This window comes from Nelumbo nucifera, chromosome 1 (genome assembly GCF_055504915.1).
Source record: "Nelumbo nucifera cultivar China Antique chromosome 1, China Antique-T2T, whole genome shotgun sequence".
Classification (NCBI taxonomy): Eukaryota; Viridiplantae; Streptophyta; class Magnoliopsida; order Proteales; family Nelumbonaceae; genus Nelumbo; species Nelumbo nucifera.
Window position 1 is genome coordinate 104,048,329 of NC_142649.1, and position 21,857 is coordinate 104,070,185.

At 40.3% G+C, this 21,857-nt stretch overlaps 1 protein-coding gene across 1 annotated transcript; it reads left to right on the forward strand.

The window, feature by feature from the left end:
- Positions 1–12,792: 12,792 nt before the first annotated feature.
- On the forward strand, positions 12,793–18,595 carry LOC104608604 (14-3-3-like protein G-BOX factor 14 kappa). Its single transcript, XM_010274637.3, has 4 exons — positions 12,793–13,416; positions 13,679–13,801; positions 18,134–18,250; positions 18,378–18,595. Exons 1-4 carry the CDS (start codon positions 12,919–12,921, stop codon positions 18,396–18,398), a joined length of 759 nt encoding a protein of 252 aa, XP_010272939.1. The 5' UTR covers positions 12,793–12,918; the 3' UTR covers positions 18,399–18,595.
- The last annotated feature ends 3,262 nt before the right edge of the window (positions 18,596–21,857 follow it).

Genomic DNA, 21,857 nt, shown 5'->3' on the forward strand with positions numbered 1-21,857 from the left:
AAAGGGATGGAGATGGGTCTGAAATTCGTCTAGCTGCGGTATATGTGATTCAATAGAGCTCTTTCACTGAAATAGGCAAAGATTTTGAGAGAGAAGAGTCTATAATTAACCCTTCTTTGTGTAACAAAATTTCTCGAGTTTGGAAGGCTTCTTATAGATTTCTTGCACCCAATGAGGGATTGGGGCATGCTAGACGTTGCAGCCTCGTATTTGGGGCTGACAATGGCAAAAAACATAAATTTGATCAACTTTTAAATGGTTTTGTCCTTTCTTAGTTTCAAGTGGGGGTCTGTTTTGGTATTTTGATATTTTTAAGCCTATTAAGCTCAAATTCATTGGTCCAGGTGTTTTAATGGGTCAAGTAAGGAGTTGACATCAGTCCCCACCCTCTTAAGATCTTAGGTTGGACAGCTATTGTGGTGATTCAATTTGGTGTGTTAAAATGGTATCTCTTTACTTTAACGGTCAAATAGATGAATCTAGTCATAAAATTTGACGTGCTGGGATTTTTTGGGTATTTGAATATAGTGGTGAGGTCTGATCGGCCAAATAGGTTGGGATGATTGAGATCTATGACTGATAAGTTTGGATCAATAAGATTTACTGAAATAGAATATTTGTTTGATGAAGGGTCAAACAGGGGGAATTTTGGGATGAAATTTGGTGGATAGGCATTTTTAATCATCCTGAATCTGATGAAAGTGGTGGATCTTTGATCAAAGGTGTAGATTGACTGATTTAGTTTATATCATGGTCTTAGCTTATGGTTTTCCAATCAACGAGAGGGCCCGAAATGAAATCATACTTTTTCGGCGATCAAATGGAGGTGTTTGGTAGTGAAATTTGATGTATTGGGGTTCTTTGGGTGTTTGAACATGGTGGCGGGGTCTGATTGGTCAAATAAGGCTTGGATGATGGAGATTCGTAACAGGTGAGTTTTTGATCAATAAGATTCGTCAAAACAAAATCAATGCTTGATGTTAGGTCAAACAAGGGAATTTTGGGATAAATTTGATGGGTAGGTACGGATTGGGCTTATGAGGCTGTTAGAAGTGTTTGATCGTGTTATGATGTGCAGATCACGTGTTTTAGGTTCGAGGAGCGTCATAATGTTATGCACATCGAAACAGAATTTTTGATGGATGATTGGCTAAACCCAAGAATTTAGGGTTGAAATTTTGTGTGATTGGTTGTTTAAGTATTTTGTTTCACGTAATGAAATTTGATCGGGAATCAAGTATGGTGATGTGGCATAATCAAGACCATCGAAAGGGAATCATATAGATTTAACAATGGATCTATGGGCATTTGGATTAAAATTTGGTTTCTTAGGGTTTTAGCATGTTTTAGAGTGACTGGCGTGGTCTGATCGGGTATCCGGAATGTAGGAGATGGGTTAAAGAAGGGACCGAGCAAAAATTAGGTGCTAACACATACTAGTTTAGTACCTACCGTTAACCAACTGTTAAGTGGCATGTGAGAAGACACAAATGCCCTTTGGGTGTCATCTAATTTTCTTTATCAAACATTTGCTCAAATCAGAACCAACTGTCAATTTTTTTGTCCCTTTTAATTTTTCCCTCTAAAATCAAATCCTTTTTCTACATCCATAGTTGAGAAATTGATCGGTTGTGTCCTTCCAATTTTTTTGATGAAAGCTACATAAAGCAGTTCTAAAGCGTAATCTTCATTCCAAGGTTCAAAAATTGGGTATTTTCTCCCCGTTCAGATCAGGTAAGCACAACCTTGTCCCTTAAAATTTGTTTGAATGAGCATATTCAATGAGCACTTGAAATTTTTTTTTGACATTGTCCCTTAAAATACTCTTACCACCTTGAAAAAGATGTGTCAAACTATGTATCTAGTGCTCATTTAACGTGCTTACTTATGTTGTGCCTAGATCCTGTCCCATTTTCTTCCAAGCATAATCTTTGTAATAATTGCCCAACTATGCACATATATCTGGATTCCCTACATTTAAAATTTTCAAATTCCGATATTCTAAGCCATTTCCGTTTAGCTTGGTTGACGGCTAGCTCCTTGATCCTTGATTGTATTCCAACTACTTCTCTCATTTGGCTTTGGCTTTGATGCTCTTTTTCGCCTCATAATTACTCAGATCAATTGTTGTCTCCCTCTATCAATACTTAACTAGTGAATGACCCCATACTAAGTACGGAGAATCAGTAATGTTAAATTTACATTATGGAATCAATAATGTTAATATTTTAAATGATTATTAAAATTTCAAGAAATATTTATTTTAAAAAATAGCTTTTCAATATTTATTAGAATATGGATTGAAAATGGATTAAAAGTGGTTGTGAATAACCACTTCTGCATTTTCTGCTTTTTTTAGGAATTGATTGAAAAGGGTGGTAGTGGGTTGTGGGCTTTAGCAGCAACTTCTCAGAAAATGCCACATGTCTAGCTTTCCAGACAAATGAAAAGGCCATGTGTCTAAATGGTGGGGAACTGTAGCCTGGTAGTGGGTTGTGGGTTTTAGTAGGAATTTCTCAGAAATTGGCACGTGTCTAGCTTTCTAAAAAATGAGAAGGCCACTTGTTGGAATGATGGGGACTGTAGCCTGAAAGCCTTCCTTTAATATATATATATATATATTGGATCTACTGTGTCCAACTTAAAATTTTGAAAAGAGCAAGAGAAAATTCCCTATATTTCATTAAAGAGTCAGAGTATAGTCTTCAAATGGCGTTCGAGATTATCCTTTTCTTCTCCATATGTCTTCTATGGCCTATGGCCTACCATTGCCTTTTTGACGATTTTTGAGACAAAAGTTCTTAAAGCAGTTCCATGAAAATATATCATCGTTGATCCATCCATCTCATACGTTTTCGTATGAATCCAAATCTGAGCTTTGAGTCTTTGATTTTCTATTTTCTTCTAGTGGTATATATCAAAGGTGACTGAAAAAAGGTTACAATCCTAGGCAATCCAGAGCCCCAACTAAACAGAGTGCTTGAGAACTTTGATGGAACAACTCTTATTCCTGTTTTCAATGCTACAGTATTTATAAAGACAATCAACGGGTTTCTTTTTCTTCTCCTTGGCCTCCTCTATTTTTTTCCTTTCTTTCTTAATTTTTACTTGTATGATTGCATTTTATTATCAAGGGTAATTTTGATATTTTCAAAAATCTTAAGTTGCAGATGATGTCACGTGATACACGTAACTGATGGTCCGTTAATGGTAGGTACTAGATTGGTACGTTTTGAAAGTTTAGGTATTGAATTGTTACGTTTTAAAGTTCTAAGACCAAAGTGGCACTAGGACCAAAGTACAACATAGTAATTGGGAATTTTCCCTTAAGGTAATGTTTGGCATCGATAATGATTTTTCCTTGCTAATTATCCAGAAATCGGTGATTTCAGGAATCAATGATTTTTGAAAAATCATCAAAAATTGTTGTTTGGTATCTTTTATGCTATCTAAGCTGATTTTTGAGAAATTGGCTTTAAACCTTTAAGGTACTCATTTTCAATGGCCGATTATTTTTGTATTAGAGTTATTATTCAATGTCATGTTGGATGCCATGTCATCCTTCGAAAATTGGAATCAATTAAAAATCAAGAAATCACTTGGAAACGTGATCCCTGAAATGGGATGATTTCAATAATTGTTTTTTGGTTGATTTCCCAGAAATCGACATAATTGGCCAACCAAACAAGAAAAAAATCACTTATTATTCAAAGTCTGGTGTGGATCCTATATGGCACCTAGGGGTGGATTCGAGCCAAGCCGAGCCGAATAGCTAGCTATTCGAGCTCATCTCGCCAAGGTAGTACAGGATTCGAGCTAGAACCTTGAGCTCGAGCTTGACTCAAGTCAAAAGCTCATAAGCTTGAGTTCGACTTGGCTCGAGCTCGACTTGAGAAAAATGTTTTATAAAAACGAAAAAGTTATATATAAAAAATATTTTTTATTTGATATTTAAAAATTTAAGAATTATAGTAATTAGTTATTATTATATATAAAAATAAAAATATTATATATATTATTTATTATTATTATTATTATTATTTAGCTATTTGAACTCGGCTCAAACCTTGACTAAAACCAAACCGAACCAAACCGAGTTCGAGTAACTCGTAAAAAGCTCAGCTCGTGGCCACCCCTAATGGTGCCAATTTCTGATCATCGATGCCAAACACCACCTAAATTAACTAGATTTTTCGATTTTGTTTTCTCGACTTAATTTGTTTCGTGTTTTTTTGGTTTCTTATAAGTACCCTAATCAGAGCCTTATCGGCTTATCCCAGGGATGTAAATCTGCAAGCAGCGAGATTAATTAAAAAGAGGTGACGTGTACACACGTGATCTTCTTTGTTCCCCTATCAATAATATGATCTCCAATGCTCATTCAAAGTTTGAAAATTTTGACATGTTGAATGACCTACTGTTTAAAAATGGTCTTTTAGGCTTCAAAAAAAAGTCTTACAAGTAGAAGAATCATCTATGATGAACACACACAAGTATTACTCCTAGCAACTAGGTATAGAAACCGCTCTTTCTCTGAGACCACTCCCTCTTTTGTATGTCGCGACTTGCAGATCTCTCTGCAAGTCACACAACCTCTCTCTCTCTCTCTCTGTTTAGAGAGAGTTTCTCTCTCGCCCCCTTTTCCTTTTCCTTTATCTTTTCTTTTCTTTATTGTTTATTTTTTCTTCTTTTTGCAGGCGTTTTGACAAGGGGTTACTTGCTCTTGGATCCTGTATTGGGCTTTCTATACCAGTGGGTGTTGCTTTTCATTTTGCCGTTCATGGTTAAGTCCAATCGCAGTTTTCTGACAGAAACAATTCATGATCAGTTCCATTTGCAATTCTCCAGCGAATGCCATTATGGAAGGCAGTTATAGTATCTGGTATCAGTTGTAATGTTTAGGGCTCTATCATTTTTTGTGGATCTACCCCAACCATGCTATTACCCACTCTTTGCAATATCTTTTGTGAACCTCTCTTATCTTTTCTCTTGTTGTTTATGGTGGATTGAAGTTGTGTTGTTCTACTTTTGTTGGTGATTTTTCACCTTTGTTTGATTGTAGATGTTCTTTCGTTCTCCTACATCTATTTCTGTATTTTATTTTTCATGAAAATTGTATTTAGGTTCTGATTGGCTTTTTTAACAAATTTATGTACTTGTATCAATTTCTTGAATGAATGAAATATATTTTAAGCCTTCAAAAAAGAAAAAAAAAGCTAGGTATATCATTGGCTTGTTGCGGGATCCATCTTAATGGGACCAAACGACCCATATGATTCCCAGATTATTCATCTCTCCTCTCTTGGAAGTATCAGATCATGAATTAAGATAAAGATGAGAGGAAATTGTTATCATCCGGGTCCCAGCATCAGCTCAAATCAGTTGGACCGGTAGCCAGACGTGAGAACCCACTCAAAAATGACTCTGGATATGCTCCTTAGAGAGCCCTCCTCATACTAACTTTACAGCATGTCTCAACCGCACATCATGAATATCTCTCGAACTTATGTGTTGGTATACACGATGGGATGTGCTGATGAGGTGCGTTATATGAATAGCAAATCCCAATTCCTCAAAAATAATATCCACTATTCGTCCAAAGTTGTGGGCTCCATAGGTGTTAGGATCGCATTGTTGTTAAGATAAGATTTATCAACTGCAGCCGTGTCTCCGACTCCGTTCTTCTTCGGCTTAGGCTTCAAGGCAAATTCGAAATTATTCTTTGGGTTAAGCCCATGTCGTGGAATACGATTGAAAAAGCCCAGGCGAAAATTAGCCGTAAATATCTCGCCTTTTTTTTTTTAATTTTTGGTAAAAGAATCTGGCCTGGTTTGGCTGGTTCTTTTTCTTTCCTTAAATATTAATAAATTATTATTATTTGGGAAATTGTCGAAAATATATTAAACTCACCACAACTTTTGAAAATGTTTAAAACTCATCATGTCAGTAAGTTTTTATTTTCAAAACTCATTTGTTAGTGCACCGTTACTGTTTCTTAACAAAGATGTCCATGTCAACATACATAATAATTTTCATGACCAAATTACCCTTGAATAGTGAGTGATGTAGCACAATCCGGTCACTCCTACCTGGCGCTCGTGTGGCTCTTGAGAGGTACCTGAGACGAGAGGAAAGAGGAAGAACTCCCAGGGGGTTTCCCCGCGGGAACACTCCGATGCTTAAGTTAGTATTGTGTGCGATAAGCAAAAGGAAAACGAAGGCTAAGAGTGCCGGTTACGCAGATCATTCCAAGATACCTTGTTCCTTGAGAATAAGCTCCTTATAACTGAATTCCATTGCTTCAGGCCCTCTGACTTCTGACAGGGCAGGTATAACCGCCACTGTCAGTCTGCCACAGCCGTTACAGGCAGGGTTGAGGTGGCACGCGCGGGGCCGTAGTTGCAGGGTACGTGTCTGTCAAGTGCGGGACACCTTTCTAAAGGTGGCAGGCACGGCGAGGGGGACATGCCTGCTGTCCACAGATTTGTCGGGTATGGCGGTCGAGCAGGAAGCCCTCCTGTGGTATACCGAACTGCTCTCCCGTGAATTACCCTGAGCCGGGCTGTCCTTTGAGTGACGGGTCGCCTGTAGCCGGTTATGCCGAGCTAGCTGACCCGAGGTGCCTTAACCGCCCGAACTCGGGACCCCCCGAAGTGCCTTAACCGCGGGGAGGAGGTGCGGGTAAGGCAGCTTCCGGCAAGTAGTTTACTTCCCGAGTTGCCGTGCTGAATGGGATTTTCCCTCTAAGTTGTGCTCACGCTCGTTGCGCTGTCATGCTGAGTCCCTGTTTGAGCAAGGTCATGCCCACGTGTACCTGTGCTACGAGGTCGAGCCAAATCACCCTCCATCAATTGCCCCCCACTCCCTGCGCTGGCGGCGGTGACCCAGCACAGGGAGGTCATGACGCGTCGGATGGATTTGGCGTCGGTGTTCATGCTGCTTTGTTGCGCGCTCCGTCCAGCTGAGCCAATCTAGCGCCCGGTTTAATCAGAAAAGACTCGAGTCGCGTTTGGGTTACGCGCGGATCTCACGCGATTTGGACTTCGCGGACGTAAAAAACGCGCTCAACTATTTTCGCCTCAAGGAACTCGCAACCTTGGCTAGAAATAGGGGACCCTTGGCCATTTTCTTCGCCACCAAGCTCTCGTCATTGTCGTTTGAGCTCGCGTCGGAGGTCTCTAAGCTCGGGTCTTCTGGTTCACCCTGTTCTCCCAGTCCAGTCGCGTTTCCTTTGGTGAGTCTTCCGAGCTTCCTTCCCGTTTTCAATTTGTTTCTTCCTTTTAGTTCGATATGTCGTCTAGTGTAGACAGTTTCATCGACAAGCCCGAGGTAGGTACCTCGGCTCGGGGTGTCTCCTCTACTGCCCAGCCATCCGAAGTACGGGTGGCTTTGGGTCATCTGGCGTCCACCTCCCACCGAGGTCGGGAACCAGATCAGTTCGGGCCTTCCATAATGACTTCGGAGAGGCTTCAGGACCTCATACAGAGGTTCCTTCTCCCTAAGGAATACTCATATAGTCTTCCCACCGGCAACTTCCCATGGGAGCACGATCCCAACGAGATCGTGATCTTCAGGGAACAACTAGTAGCCGGGCTCCGACTTCCTCTTCACCCTCTGATCATTGAGGTGTTGGTGCACTTCAACATCACCCTGGACCAACTCCACCCAAACTCCATACGGAATGTGGTGGGGTCCATCTCTCTTTGCTTCGATCGCTCCCTTTCTATAGATTTAGATGTTCTCAGTACAATTTTGGCTATAAAGAAGAGCGCTTCGGGCACTCTCCCCGGGCATAGGCGGTCCTATTACCTGTCCCCCCTCCTGGGTTTCAAACTCATGCACAAGCTCCCGAGCAAAGTCCCAGCTTGGAAGCGGGACTACTTCGTAGTCCGGAGCAGTACGGGGTGGCCCTTCCCCACCGACTGGAGGATAGCCGTTCAAGACCTTGGTGTCATCCTAGACGGGAAGACCAAAAAGGAGCTCCAGTCACTGGCTCAGCTCGGGTTGAATTATAAAGACTTCACTTCTGAGGAGAAGCTCATCCGAGCGAGCTTGAGCCCGGGTAGGTTTTCCCCACTCTGGCTTTCCGTTTATATATTTGCTTCGGGTTACTGATGTCGTGTTTCACTGCAGGTCCCATGGAGGTGGAGAAAATAGACAACCAGAAGCTCTTCCACCAGATGAAGAGGAAGAAACGCGTGGCCAAGAAGGCGCGCGTTATGTCCCCGCAAGCTTCAGCCGAGCCCCAACTTCCGCAGATTTCTGCCTCGGAGCCCGAGGTTGTAGCCGCGCCCGTCATCGACTTGGAAGAAGGGGTTGTGCCTAAGGGGCCCGAGGTGCTGGCGGAACCTGTCGTTAAGCCCACTGAGCCTGCTGCCAAGCCCACCAGACTTGCTAGAGAAAGCGTTGTCAAGGCCAAAGCTGCTGCTGCCAGGGCTCATCCTGTCGATGCTGCCGCCGAGGCCTCTGAGAGTTCCACTCACAATGTGGAGATGACAACTTCCAGCTCGGAGGGTCAGGGGAGCCAAACCGTCCTGAACCCCCAGTGCAGCCTAAAGAAGAGTAACCTGGCTGCATACTCGGGGGAGGTCAGCGAGTGGGCCGAACTCACTCCTGGTCAGCTCGGCGCCCGAGCTGCCACTCATACTATGGTGGTGAGTCCCCCTTCTTTTTTCCTTTTCTTCTTTTTTTTTTGTTGGTCTCCCTCTTAACCGGTTCTCCCTTTTGCAGGTGAACTCCGCCATTCCCGCCTTGACCCTCCAATCAGATCGACATCTGAGGCGGGCTTTGGAGACTGAGAAATCATCTCGCGCAGCCCATACTGAGTTGAGGGCAGCTCGTTGTTAGGTTCACCGCTTGGAGAGTGACGCCTTGGCTCAAAAGAGCTTCATCGAGGTGTTAATGTCAGAGAAGGGGGAGCTGGCTCGAGACAAAGACAAGTTGAGGGCCGAGGTGAATGACCTCAAGGTCGGTCAGGAGGCCTTAGGGCTCGAGGTGAGCAGCCTCAAGGCTGAGCGGGATGCCCTGAAGCTCGAGGTACAAGGCCTCAAGGAGGCGAAGGGGAAGCTGGAGCATGAAGTGGAGTACCTCTAGGAGGACATAAGGGAGAAGACTACAATCTTCGAGAGTGCTCTCGAGGAGGCCAAGACTCAGGCCTTCATTGACTACGTCAACTCTTCGAGATTCGACGACGTGATGACGGAGGCCTACCGTAAGGGCTTCAAGCTCAGTCGGTGGCTGATTAGGCACCTCTACCCCGAGTTGGACACGAGCGCCATCACTACTTCGTGGATTATTGACGACATCGTGCGTTAGTCAAAAGATGACCCCGATTCCGAGGATGAGGGCGCCGAAGATGGAGCAGAGGATGCCGGTCCAGATACTGTCCTCGAGGGGGTCCCTGATAGAGGCAGTGAGCCCCCGAAGTAGTTTGCTCTTTATATTTGTAACTTAATCTTTTCCCTTTCTGAACTGTGAATGTACTACCCTGAGCCTTTGAGCTCAGGTAAAAATTCTTGTACCTGAACTCTCTTTTTAATGAAATATAGTTTCTTTCGAGTATCTCTGAGTGCAAAAATACTTCTAAGTGTGAGTGGACTCCAAGCTGGTCAATTCAATGTATAGGTTACCCGAGCTGTCGAGCCACCGAGTTGGCGGTAAGGGTAACTGAGTGAAGTTGTGTTACTTCGGGTTGCGCGGGTTACCCCGGACTATCGGGCTACCGAGCTGAGTAAGAGCAGAAAGGGTGTAGACATCGTAGGGTTCATACCCAAGCTGTCTTTCCCTTAAGGGTTAGAGATAACTAGGTTTTTGTCAGTTTGGCGTTTTGTGGCCGTTAGGCTTTGGGAGGGATTCGTAGTCCGTTCCTGAATTTCCCCCATGCCGAAGTGGCACTTGGCTTTTCTTGTGCACTCTTTATCTTTGCTAAGTATGGTGTAATGAAAGTTCTTCTTTTTCTCCTAAGTATGGTGTGCACTCTTTATGTTTTCTAAGGCGATCTCAACACCCGAGCTATTAGAGCTGCGTACCCGAAGTGAGTGACATAGTAGGGTACATGCCCGACCTGTCTGCACTCGGGTTAAGTTGACATCGGTTGTCCTTAACGGGTTCAACTTGTTGCATTTCAGGGCGGGCTATTCGTTACAAGGTTCATGCCCGAACCGCCTGCACCTTGGGCGTTGGAAGTACTTAGTTCATGCTGATGAGGCGACTAAGTCTTGTACGCTGCCGAGGTCTTTTCATTAGCTCGGTGTTTTAGCCCTTAGGTTGGAGGAGTGGCTCGTGGCCCACTCTCGGAGTCTGCCCATGCCATAGAGGTGACTGGGTCCTGTTGTGCCGAGGTCATGTTAGCTCGGTATTCTGGCCCTTAGGCTTTGGGAGTGGCTCATGGTTTACTCTTGGATTTCACCCAGCCCAAAGTGGTGACTGGGGTCTTGTTGTGGCCCTTAGGCTTAGGGAGGGACCCGTAGTCCGCTCCTAGATTTCACCCAGGCCGAGGTGGCAACTGGGGTCTTCTTCTGGCCCTTAGGCTTAGGGAGTGGCTCGTGGCCTACTTGATTCTTACAGATAATATTGTCTTAGGTTGACAATATTCCATGCTCGAGGTACTTGTTTCCCTTCGAGGGTCTCGAGCTCGTATGTTCCTTTCCCGAGCACTCGTTTCACTCGGTAAGGACCTTCCCAGTTGGACCCGAGCTTACCAGCGCCGGGCTCAAGTACCATAACTTTACGAAGGGCCAGGTCGCCAACGCGGAGGTTCCGCTTCTTGACCCTGGCGTTATAGTACCGAGCTACTCTCTGCTGGTAGACTGCGGTCCTAATGTACGCGAGGTCCCTTACTTCGTCGAGTAGATCGAGGTTGGTACGTAGCTCATCTTTGTTTGTCTGATCACTGTATGCTTCTAGTCGCAGCGTAGGTACTTCGATCTCTGCGGAGATCACTACTTCGGTGCCGTAGGTGAGACTGAAGGGTGTTTCTCTCATGGTGGTCTTCTCCGTGGTCCAGTAGGCCCATAGAACACTAGGTAGTTCATCTGCCCACAATCCTTTAGCTTGGTCCAACCGTGCCTTTAGTCCGCGGAGGATGGCTCTATTCGTGACCAGTCTTGAAATTTGATGTCCTCGAACTGCTTGCCGTTGTCGGAGATCAATACCCGAGGTAATCCGAAGCGGCACACGATGTTCTTCCAAAAGAAGTTTTGAACATTTTGGGCTGTGATCGTCACGAGGGGTTCGACTTCTACCCACTTGGTAAAATAGTCCACTGCTACTACTAAGAACTTCCTTCCACCCGTTGCTGGCAGGAATGGCCCGAGTAGATCGATGCCCCACTGCGGAAAGGGCCACGGGCTGGTGAGATACTTGAGGTCGGCAGCGGGTTGGTGGTGAATATTGGCATGTCTCTGGCATTTGTCACATTTTCTAACGAGCTCAATAGCGTCTGCCTTCATTGTTGGCCAATAATACCCTTGTCGAAGTGCCTTTTGTGCGAGGGCTCTGCCCCCCTAGTGCCCGCCGCATAGGGTTAAGAGTGTCGGTTACGCAGATCATTCCAAGATACCTTGTTCCTTGAGAATAAGCTCCTTATAACTGAATTCCGTTGCTTCAGGCCCTCTGACTTCTGACAGGGTAGGTATAACCGCCACTGTCAGTCTGCCACAGCCGTTACAGGCAGGGCTGAGGTGGCACGCGCGGGGCCGTCGTTGCAGGGTACGTGTTTGTCAGGTGCGGGACACCTTTCTAAAGGTGGCAGGCGCGGCGAGGGGGACATGCCTGCTGTCCACAGATTTGTTGGGTACGGCGGTCGAGCAGGAAGCCCTCCTGTGGTATACCGAACTGCTCTCCCGCGAATTACCCTGAGCCGGGCTGTCCTTTGAGTGACGGGTCGCCTGTAGCCGGTTATGCCGAGCTAGCTGACTCGAGGTGTTTGTACCTCGGGGTGTCCGGAGAAGGATCGGTGCGTTCTTGCCTGGGAGCGGGTCTTAAAAGGGGTCAGGGCGTCCCGAACTCAGGACCCCCCGAAGTGCCTTAATCGCGGGGAGGAGGTGCGGGTAAGGCAGCTTTCGACGAGTAGTTTACCTGCCGAGTTGCCGTGTTGAACTTGGTGGGACTTTCCCTCAAAGTTGTGCTCACGCTCGTTGCGCTGTCATGCTGAGTCACTGTTTGAGCAAGGTCACGCCCACGTATACCTATTCTATGAGGTCGGGCCAAATCACCCTCCATCAGTGAGTTAGAGGAAAAATAGTCTTTTTCAGTTTTCAATTTTATTATTATTTTTTTTATATTTTTAGTGTTTTGTTATAATTTCTATTTTTTTTTACATTTTCTATTTTCTACAATCTATAAATTTTCCTGCATTTTTGTTATTTATTTACAATTTCTGTGTTTTTTATAATTTTTGGTATTTTTCTACAATTTTTTATTTTCTAATTTTATTTTTCAATTTCTATAAATTCTATAATTTGAAAATAATTTTTTATATTTTTATTTATAATTTTTATATTTTTATATATTTTATATTTGAAAATATATTTTTTAAATTTTTTCTTTTTTTTTATATTTAACTATTAAAATGATAATATATTAACACCTATTAATTTATTTTGTATATGTTTTATATTTTTTTATGAAGGTTAAAATGATAATATATTAACACCCGCTAACGTGTAAGTTAGTGATACGACATTTTAAAAAGTTGTGGTGGTTTAAGAGAAATGAAACTCACTGTGAGTTTTAGACAAATTCCCTTATTATTTTGTACCGCAGTGCGCGTTCGTACAAAAAATGGAAAGGACAAAATCCAGTTCATCAAAATATAAGCCCTTCAAAGCTCATATCCCGCCTGTTGATTGTTGAACCTCTTCCATTCCCTCCCTTCCTCTCTCTCTCTGTAATTCATCTCCCTTCACTTCGTTTCTAATGGCGTCGATTATAGGAGATAATCTAACTAGAGAACAGTATGTTTACCTGGCCAAGCTCGCCGAACAGGCTGAGCGATATGAAGAGATGGTTAGCTTCATGGAGAAACTGGTAGTTGGATCTTCCTCGGTTGGTGAGCTCACGGTCGAGGAGCGAAACCTTCTCTCTGTCGCTTACAAGAACGTGATTGGATCCCTACGTGCCGCCTGGCGAATCGTCTCTTCGATCGAGCAGAAGGAAGAGGGGCGCAAGAATGAGGAACATGTAGCTCTTGTCAAAGATTACAGATCAAAGGTTGAATCCGAGCTCTCTACCGTATGCGCTGGTATACTGAAGCTCCTGGATGCACACCTTATTCCATCGGCCTCCGCCAGCGAGGCCAGGGTGTTCTATCTCAAGATGAAGGGGGATTACCATCGATACCTAGCTGAATTCAAGGTCGGGAATGAGCGTAAGGAGGCTGCGGAAGATACTATGCTCGCTTACAAGGCTGCTCAGGTATTTATAGGGATTTTCATTTTTTTCTAAGGCCCTGCTTGATCTTTTAGGGTTTGATCTATAGGCTCAGTTTGGAAGGAGTACAAACTGAGCCATAAGTATTACCGGGATCAAAATTTTAAACTGATCTCAGTAATGATTGTTTTTCCATCAAACGCTAATAAGGTCCTGAATGAGGTTGGGCTTCATATTTGCAGGTGGATGCATGTCAGTAAAAGTAAATGAGTTTTGCTTATTGCTGTTTTATTTATTTTGATTGAAGGATATTGCACTTGCTGATCTTGCCCCGACGCATCCTATAAGATTGGGGCTGGCACTCAACTTCTCTGTGTTTTACTACGAAATACTCAACTCATCAGAGAAAGCTTGCAGCATGGCAAAACAGGTTCTGTTCATCCCTTAGGATTTCCACAATTGTTTATGATTCGAACCTTTTTACCCCTTATGTCCTTTGTGCTTGGTTGTTCTGATTTCTAGTGTGAGTGACGGTAAAAGTCTATTAAAATAGTTATTATTTATTTTATGATTTGGGAGTGTGTACATATTCATGATTTGATCTTATTAGTTTCTTTCAAAAATTCAAACTTTTTTAAAGCCTATTGGATGTTTTAACCAGGCTTTGCTAGCGAAGAGGGATTTTTTGGGTATTTTGGTTTTCATTAAACTCAAGAAATAGCTTAAAAGAATTGATGTAAATCATAACTTCAAATCTGTGGTAAGGCCCAAAACTTCGACTCAAAAAGCCCAAATCCGATCCTCCAGTGCCCCAACCCATCTCAAAAAGCATAATTCTTGAACCCGACTTGACCCAACCCGTAACATTTCAACTATATTTTTTTAACAAGTTTTGAAGACCTAAAATCCATTAATTTAAGTTGGGAAATTGTTTTATAAATTCTAAGGTGTCACTTTTCCCATTTAAAAAAAAAAGAAGAAACCAATATCAACATGTAAATAAATCTTAAACTTTAAGGCTATATAGTTCTAAGTCAAAAAGGTACAGAATACTTTGTATATATGTAGGGTATCATGACCCGGTGGGGCGGGTCAGCTAAAACCCGAACCCAACTCTGGTTGAAGAATCAAAACCCTAACCTGACCCTAAAGCTGAAATGCTTGACCCTAACCTGGGTCGGGTCAAGCCAGGTTTACCATTTAACCCGACCCATTGACATCCCTAGGTGAATCTATAGCTAGCTAAGGGGTTCTTGAATCAGACTTTGAGATTCAGGAAATCCATCTTCAAACCCTTCATTTAGCCTTACTGAAGCACAAACATCAGTTTTGCAAAGGTAATAAAAATTGAGGAAGATGACAAACCATCAGGTCAATGATTTCATAATTGAGTTGGGTTTTATTTGATTGATACCGAGCTTCATGCCCTTGACAAGAACACAAGGCTAATGAGGAGGGCAAGAAAAGCTTTATGCTCTTGTAAAGGTACCACAGATGGTTCATTAGTGGTTACTCCCAAAAACCCAGTGATTTAAAAGGTGCACCTAGGCGCATAGGCGAGGCACATACCCTAAAATGCGCCTCACCTAGGTCCTAGCTCCTAAGTGTAGCCCTTTCAAAAGGCGCATGCGTGGTGCGCCTTATGCGCCTTAGCCCAGGCATGCACCTTTTTAAAATTTTATGCTTTTTTGCTTTTTTTTGAACCTAGCAGCTAGGCACCGGAGTGGAATAGAACCCCCTTTTTGCTAATGTTGTTCATTTATTCATTTTAATAAAATATCTTTTTAAAAGGCAATTAAAGTTATAAATCATTATTTTTTATGTGTGAATTAAGAATTTAATATCTTGACATGGACTTGTTTGGGCTTGCCTTGAGGGGTGTGGTACAAAGGCGGCTTGTAGAACCGTAATGCAATTGAAGGAAAAAGAAAGAGATTGTGGGTTTTACATGCTTGAAAATGCTTTACATGTTTGATTTTATTTTTAAATTTTCATTTGAATACTATTTACATGTCATGCTTTACATGTTTGATTTTATATAATATAATTTTTATAAAACATTTGTTTTGAAATTTAAGTTTATATTTTTATTAATATTATGTTTAATCTTTCTTGATTTTTTTTTGAAAAATTGGCATTTTTTGAATATTCTAACATTTTTTTTTTAATTTTTTAGCTTTCTTTTTTTTTGTATTTTTGTGCCATGCTTCAAAAAGGTGTGCGTCTCGGGCGTAAGTTGGCTCTTGTGCTTTTTTTTTGCGTCTTGCGCTTTTAAAACACTGCAAAAACCTTGATTGGATGAATTTGGTTCTTATTTATTTATTTTTGATCAATCAATGTGTCTATTTGTGCATGGTTAGCGATTAGAAAAAGTCTCTTTCTCAGCAACCCACAGAATCTGTGAAGTCCATTATGGTTAAGAATGTTGGTTAATTGCTATATGCTATAGTAACTTTTGCTTCAATTCACTTATAAGAAAAAACTTTTGCTTCAATTCACTTATAAAAAAAACTTTTGCTTCAATCGTAAGTCCATTTATGTTTGACTGAAGGAGATACCCATAATTTATCTTCTCCATGAAATGCTAAGCCAAGGACAGTGGTAGGTCAAGTTGCAATGATAACCATGTCCTAGGAAAACCTTAAACATCATTTAAAATGGCAAAGCTTCTATTGCCATGTCTTGACTGCTAACTGTTTGAGATATTTTTGTATTTCTTTTAATAAACTAAACTAAACTATTTTTGGAACATGTCCCTACTCCCTTAATCTCAACTCAGCTCAACCTAACAAACAAAGCCTTATCCCAACTATATGAGGTCAGCCACATGAATCCTTTTTCACCATTGCATGGTCACATCCATTGTTAATTTGAGCTCTAAATTATTTATTACAACCTAGACCAGTGTTATTTTTGTCCTACCTGGTACCCCTAACTCATCTAAACTCTTCAACCTGCAAAATATCACTTTTCATACTGGTTTGTTAGGTGGTTTCATGTACATGCAAAATTATCTTAGCGTAGACTCATTTTGTCACTTATTGGAGCTGCTCCTAGATTCCTCTTAATACAATCATTTATAATTCTAGCATTTCTGGTTTTACCACTCATCCATCTCCCATTTGCATTTCTGCCACACTTCTTTTTAATTATGTTGCCCTTTTGGTTGCTTGATGCTTTACTCCAGACAATTTTGTAGGCTTGTCCCATAAAGCTTCCCTTTTAACCCAATTGGGCATTCTAGATTGATGTGTTGGCCTATCATTTTGTTGAGTTTAGTGTTTCTGAAACTCTGGATCCATTTATAATGGTAACACATAGGACTATTTCCTAGTTATATAAATTATGTAAATGCCTTGGTTTCATAGGATAGGTATATTATGTTTTTTCATGGTTAGGTCTATCTTACAATAAACAATCATATACATGATATCAATTTGATGAATTAGATTGATGAGATTGGATAGCTATGATCAATAGACATCAGGCTAGATGCACAAAGATCCAGTCTTAGATTGTATGGGCCTTAAAAGATGAGAAAATAAGTTTTGCAAGGTGCCTTTCTTGGGCTGGCAAGCATGAGAACATGGGTTCAAGTCTGAGGGCAGCCACTTTCTGTGAAAAAATTCCAAAGATTAGAACCACCTAGTCTACCCCTCCCAAGACCCCAGATAGCTGGGACCAATTCAGATGCCTTTCTTATTATTGGGTTGAAGAGTGCAGAGCCATGTGTTATGATAGAAAGGTGATAAATAAACGTAGAAGTTTATCTTATGTTGCATTGCTAACTTGCTGTATAGGACAATGGAATCTATAATTTATTATATCAAATAGGCAGAAAATTTCAAGTTATGCAAAACTGGCCCTAAATCCAAACTGTTGGCATTGAACAATGTAGGAAAATACCAAAGGTTAGGTCCATATCTAGTCTACCCCTCCCAAGGCCGTTGATAGCAGGGACAAACATTTAGTAATGGCCTTCTTTTTATTTTTTTTGTTTTTGAAAGTTAGTAATGGCCTTCTGTTGGCACTGAACACTGTCCGACATGTGGAAACTTGAGCTGTTTAAGAGTCCTTGCAATATTGATCTCTTGGCTAGTTGTAAAAGAGGTCAAAGATAAGAGAAGATGTAGTTTCATAAATATTTCATGTCTGGTTTGGACTTTGGACTGTGCTTCTGCTTTTCTGGTAAGTCCAGTCACCCAATGGTAAAAGGAGAATGCAGAACCAACTTTGGGAGGATACTCGACAGGTGAGAGATGCATCATTATATCATTGGGGATAATGAGTTATTGACTCTATGGATATTCAAGAAGTGAGAGATGCATCATGATATCATGGTGGATAAAGAGATAATGGTTTTATAGAAGACAGAATACTATCAGTAGATCACTAGCCTTCCACTTCCAGGCTATCCTGTTGAGCATGTCATTCTAGTTCTTATTTCTTCCACTACCAGTAGATCACTATTTGGGTTCTTCCTTTCCTTTTAATATTACTAGCTGGGTAGCATGTGCAAATGCACATGCATGAGAGATGAATATAATGAACTAAGATTTTGTGATGATCCTCTTGACGTGAAGCCAAGTATTGGCACTATATTGGCTAGGATTGTTCCCTTTTTTTTTTTTTTATTTGCACTGTGTACCACTATGGCGTAGCAACTTTTTTAGCCCATATTATTTTCTATTATACATATGTGAATCTATTTCCTTTTTCTGTTCCTTGCATTTTTCAATTATTATTATCTTTTTATATGCAGGCTTTCGAGGAAGCCATTGCCGAACTCGATACCTTGGGCGAGGAGTCATACAAGGACAGCACTCTTATCATGCAGCTCCTAAGGGACAATCTCACCCTCTGGACTTCTGATGCTCAGGTAAAAATAAATATGTCAGATAATCAGATGACAATTGAGTAGCATGTGTTTTTTATGCAAATATAGGGCCAGCACTGTTACCATATTCATATGAGTTTTAATCAAATTGCAATATTTGTATATGCAGGATCAGTTGGATGAGGCATAGAAAGATGTTACAGGGTGCTGGTGGTTCATTGTTCTCCTTGAGGAGGTGGGCGCAAATGTCATTTTCTCTGTAATCTGCATATACGACTGATTAATGTGTAATCTAAACTCAACAGAGACATCAATTGATGCAGTTTCTAATATTCGAATTAGATTTACTTTTTCAAAATTTAAAAACACTTGGGTACCCTTTGTCAAGTCTTTTTTAAAGATCTGACAGCTAAAAGACGTAGTGAGTTTTTACATAAAGATTGGTTGGAGGTGCATCTTTTTACGTGAAGATGAGATAAAAAAGGCAAGAAATTTCATTTTTAGTTTCCTAAAATAGGTTTGAATCAAACTTCACGCATTTTTTTGGGCATAGTCTTTCAGTAGTTAGATCTTCCCTCACCCAAATGGAAGAAGTGAAAATGCATGCTGCTGGTAGGGGTGCAAATGGCTGATCCGATCCGATCCTCTTTGGTCAAATTCGGGTCACCCCTGTTTCGATCTTCGGATTGGATTTGGATCACCTGCTATCCGATCTGAGAAGATCTGATCTGATATATATTATATATTTATAAATATATATATATATATATATATATATATATATATATATATATATATATATATATATATAACACATATGTATGTTATTTATTTATTTATAAATATATTTTTATATAATTTATTTTTTATAAAAATATGTATATATATGATGAAAATAATTAAAAATACTTTATTATTTTGTTTTTATTTTATTTAAATTAGTATATTTTATTTTCTTTTAATAATTTATTAATTTTTAAAGAAAACAAGTTAGATTGGATTAGATTCGAATATCTGACTTATTGATAGGATTCAAATTCAAATAGAGTCCTATTAGATCTGATTGAATCTTCAGATCGTGTAAAAAATCAACATCATTTGGAGAAAATGTCTGCATATATGATGACTTGTCCATGATTCACAAGTAATATGAATCATGGAGGGATTCCTCATCCGAGGTGGTGAAATTTTAGGGCTGTGTTTGAAAGCGATCGATAGAGTTAAACACTGATGGTTTAAAATCTCTATGAATTGTTGTGCTTTGAAAAACGTGATAGTCAATGGTTTAAAATCTATTTACATCGATTATCGATGTAAGGGGAGTTTTACATTGATTTATGATGTAAAACTCTACTCTATCAAAACGTTGAAAAAATCTGAATTGGTAGTGGAGTTTTACATCAATCTTGATTTACATTGCAAATACATGTTGACAAAAATGAAGCAATGGTGGAGTTTTACATTGATACCGATTTACATTGCAAACAAACGTAGCCTAGGTGTTGCTTTGGTTTCCTTCCTATAGATGCTCCGTTTGGTTCGTGGGAGTAGGGGTCAGGAATCAGAACCAGAACCATAATAGGTTATTCCAATTCCAACTAATCGTCTATTTGGTTGGGTGGAATTAGTATCCCATTCTCATTTATGGTGGAATGACATTTCTCAATTTGAGCAGTGGGCCATTCCCTCCCCCTTTCTTGGGAATGAAAATCCCATTCCAGTTGATTCCAATTCTCATTCCGGTTCTTGTTTGAACTGAATAGACTATGAGAATAGACCATCCCGATTCCGGATGCAAACCAAATGGACCCTAAGTGTGCAACAAAGAGCATAGAATCAAGGTTTAAAATATGAATGCTATTTTCGATGGGAAAATCTATGATGTCGGAAGGGCATGATACTAAAAAGGCTTTGACCAATCATTAACCCCCCCTCCCCCCGGTGTGAATTTTATGATGCATCATAGTGGAACCTAGGGGTTAGCAAATGGGTAGGTTTTACCTTGAACTGAATGGAACCAGCCTGAAATTGGACTTAAATCGACCCTACCCAATCTGTTATAGGGTAGGGTATGCTTCCAAATTCTTGGAATCGATCCCCACCCAAGCCAGTTCTTGGGTTTAAGGTTTATTCTACCCGAACCGACCTGATGAATCAGCCTTGGAGGAACCGACCTTATACCGGACTTGTCTCAAAATACTTTTGAGGATGCGAAGATTTGAACCCAAGTACTCGTGGTTACTTAAGTGATTTGATCATTTGTTTTCATTTTAATAATTAAATGTGTATAAAATATTGTAAAAGGTAATATTTATAAAATTTAAATTATAATAATAAGTTTTGAACCATACATTAATATTTTAAAATAATCTACATATTAAATTACTCATTTTCATCAATAAAAATAGGGTTGACTATGACATAAAAAAGATATGATATCCAAAAAACAACTAACTAACAAACTGGAATCATAAACGTGGTAACCAATAAAGTGTTATTTATCAAAATTCATGGATGGGTTTTGATTGGTCAAAACACTTTTCATACCATATCTTTTCCGCATCATAGATTTTCCCATAAAAATAATATAAGTTATAAAATATATAATGTATTTATTAAAAATGAAGTTTTTAAAGAACATGTTTCATTTTTCTAAAGGAGGAGAGTAAATAAAGAACAGGTTATATGGGTAGATCCTATAATCGACATTGGAACCTCCAAGACCAGAAATGACCCTGGAATTTACTTTTTACAAGATAAGTTCCGGTTCCAAAAACTTGAATTCTTAGAAGGTAGGTTCTAGATTCTGCCCTGGAGCCAAACCAAATCGACTCATGCTCACCCCTTGTGAAACTCATTTGACCATTGTATTCTTTATTGCATTGTATCAAGCCTGCATTGGTCGACAGAAAAGGATAAAGATGAAGGTCAATATGCTGCTATACTGAGACTCTAAATATACAATTGATATGTACGATGTTGTGATATTTTGAAATTGATTTGAAGTGTAAGGATATATTAATAATGTAATTAGATTTGAGATACCTTGGATTACATTAGTAGATCAATGGCTTGGGAAAATTCAAAATTCATAAAAAATAGTTTATTCATTAAACAACCATAAGTTTGATCTATAAAGATTTATCAAATTCATTGATCCCAATTAATGTATTAATTTGTAAAATACCATATAATGTGTCTAAAATTCTTGATCAATGCATTATTAGATTTAGTGTTACCAAAGTACCTATACAATTTGTAAGAATTGTGATGCTTCTAGGCGTATTCAGATCTCTAATGTTAGAGACTGGTATTTCAGTATCCAGATCTCTAATTTTAGAGACTGATGGCAATACACGGAAGCCCGCCCATGCGTTTCTCTATCTGGTTGGGGTATGCGAACGGCGTTTACGTATTGGGAGCAAAATGTGTCCGATGTAGGTGTAGGAATGGGCTTCAAATATCAAATAAGTGTTTATACTAGGAAGTACAAGTGTTAAGTGAAAAAGCACTTCTTTCAAACAGAGTAGAATGGGTATTTTGAGAACCACATGATGGGAAAGAAACACATTTAACATTTTTTTTTAAAAAGCACTTTAAAAAAGCCAAAAAATTAAACTTAATCAGAATGGACTTATTGAAAAATAGC

Coding starts and splice junctions, on each gene's coding strand:
- LOC104608604 (XM_010274637.3), top strand. CDS start 12,919: ATGGCGTCGATTATAGGAGATAATCTAACTAGAGAACAGTATGTTTAC. Junction 13,417..13,678: donor TCGCTTACAAGGCTGCTCAG/GTATTTATAGGG, acceptor TTTTGATTGAAG/GATATTGCACTTGCTGATCT. Junction 18,251..18,377: donor TCTGGACTTCTGATGCTCAG/GTAAAAATAAAT, acceptor TTGTATATGCAG/GATCAGTTGGATGAGGCATA.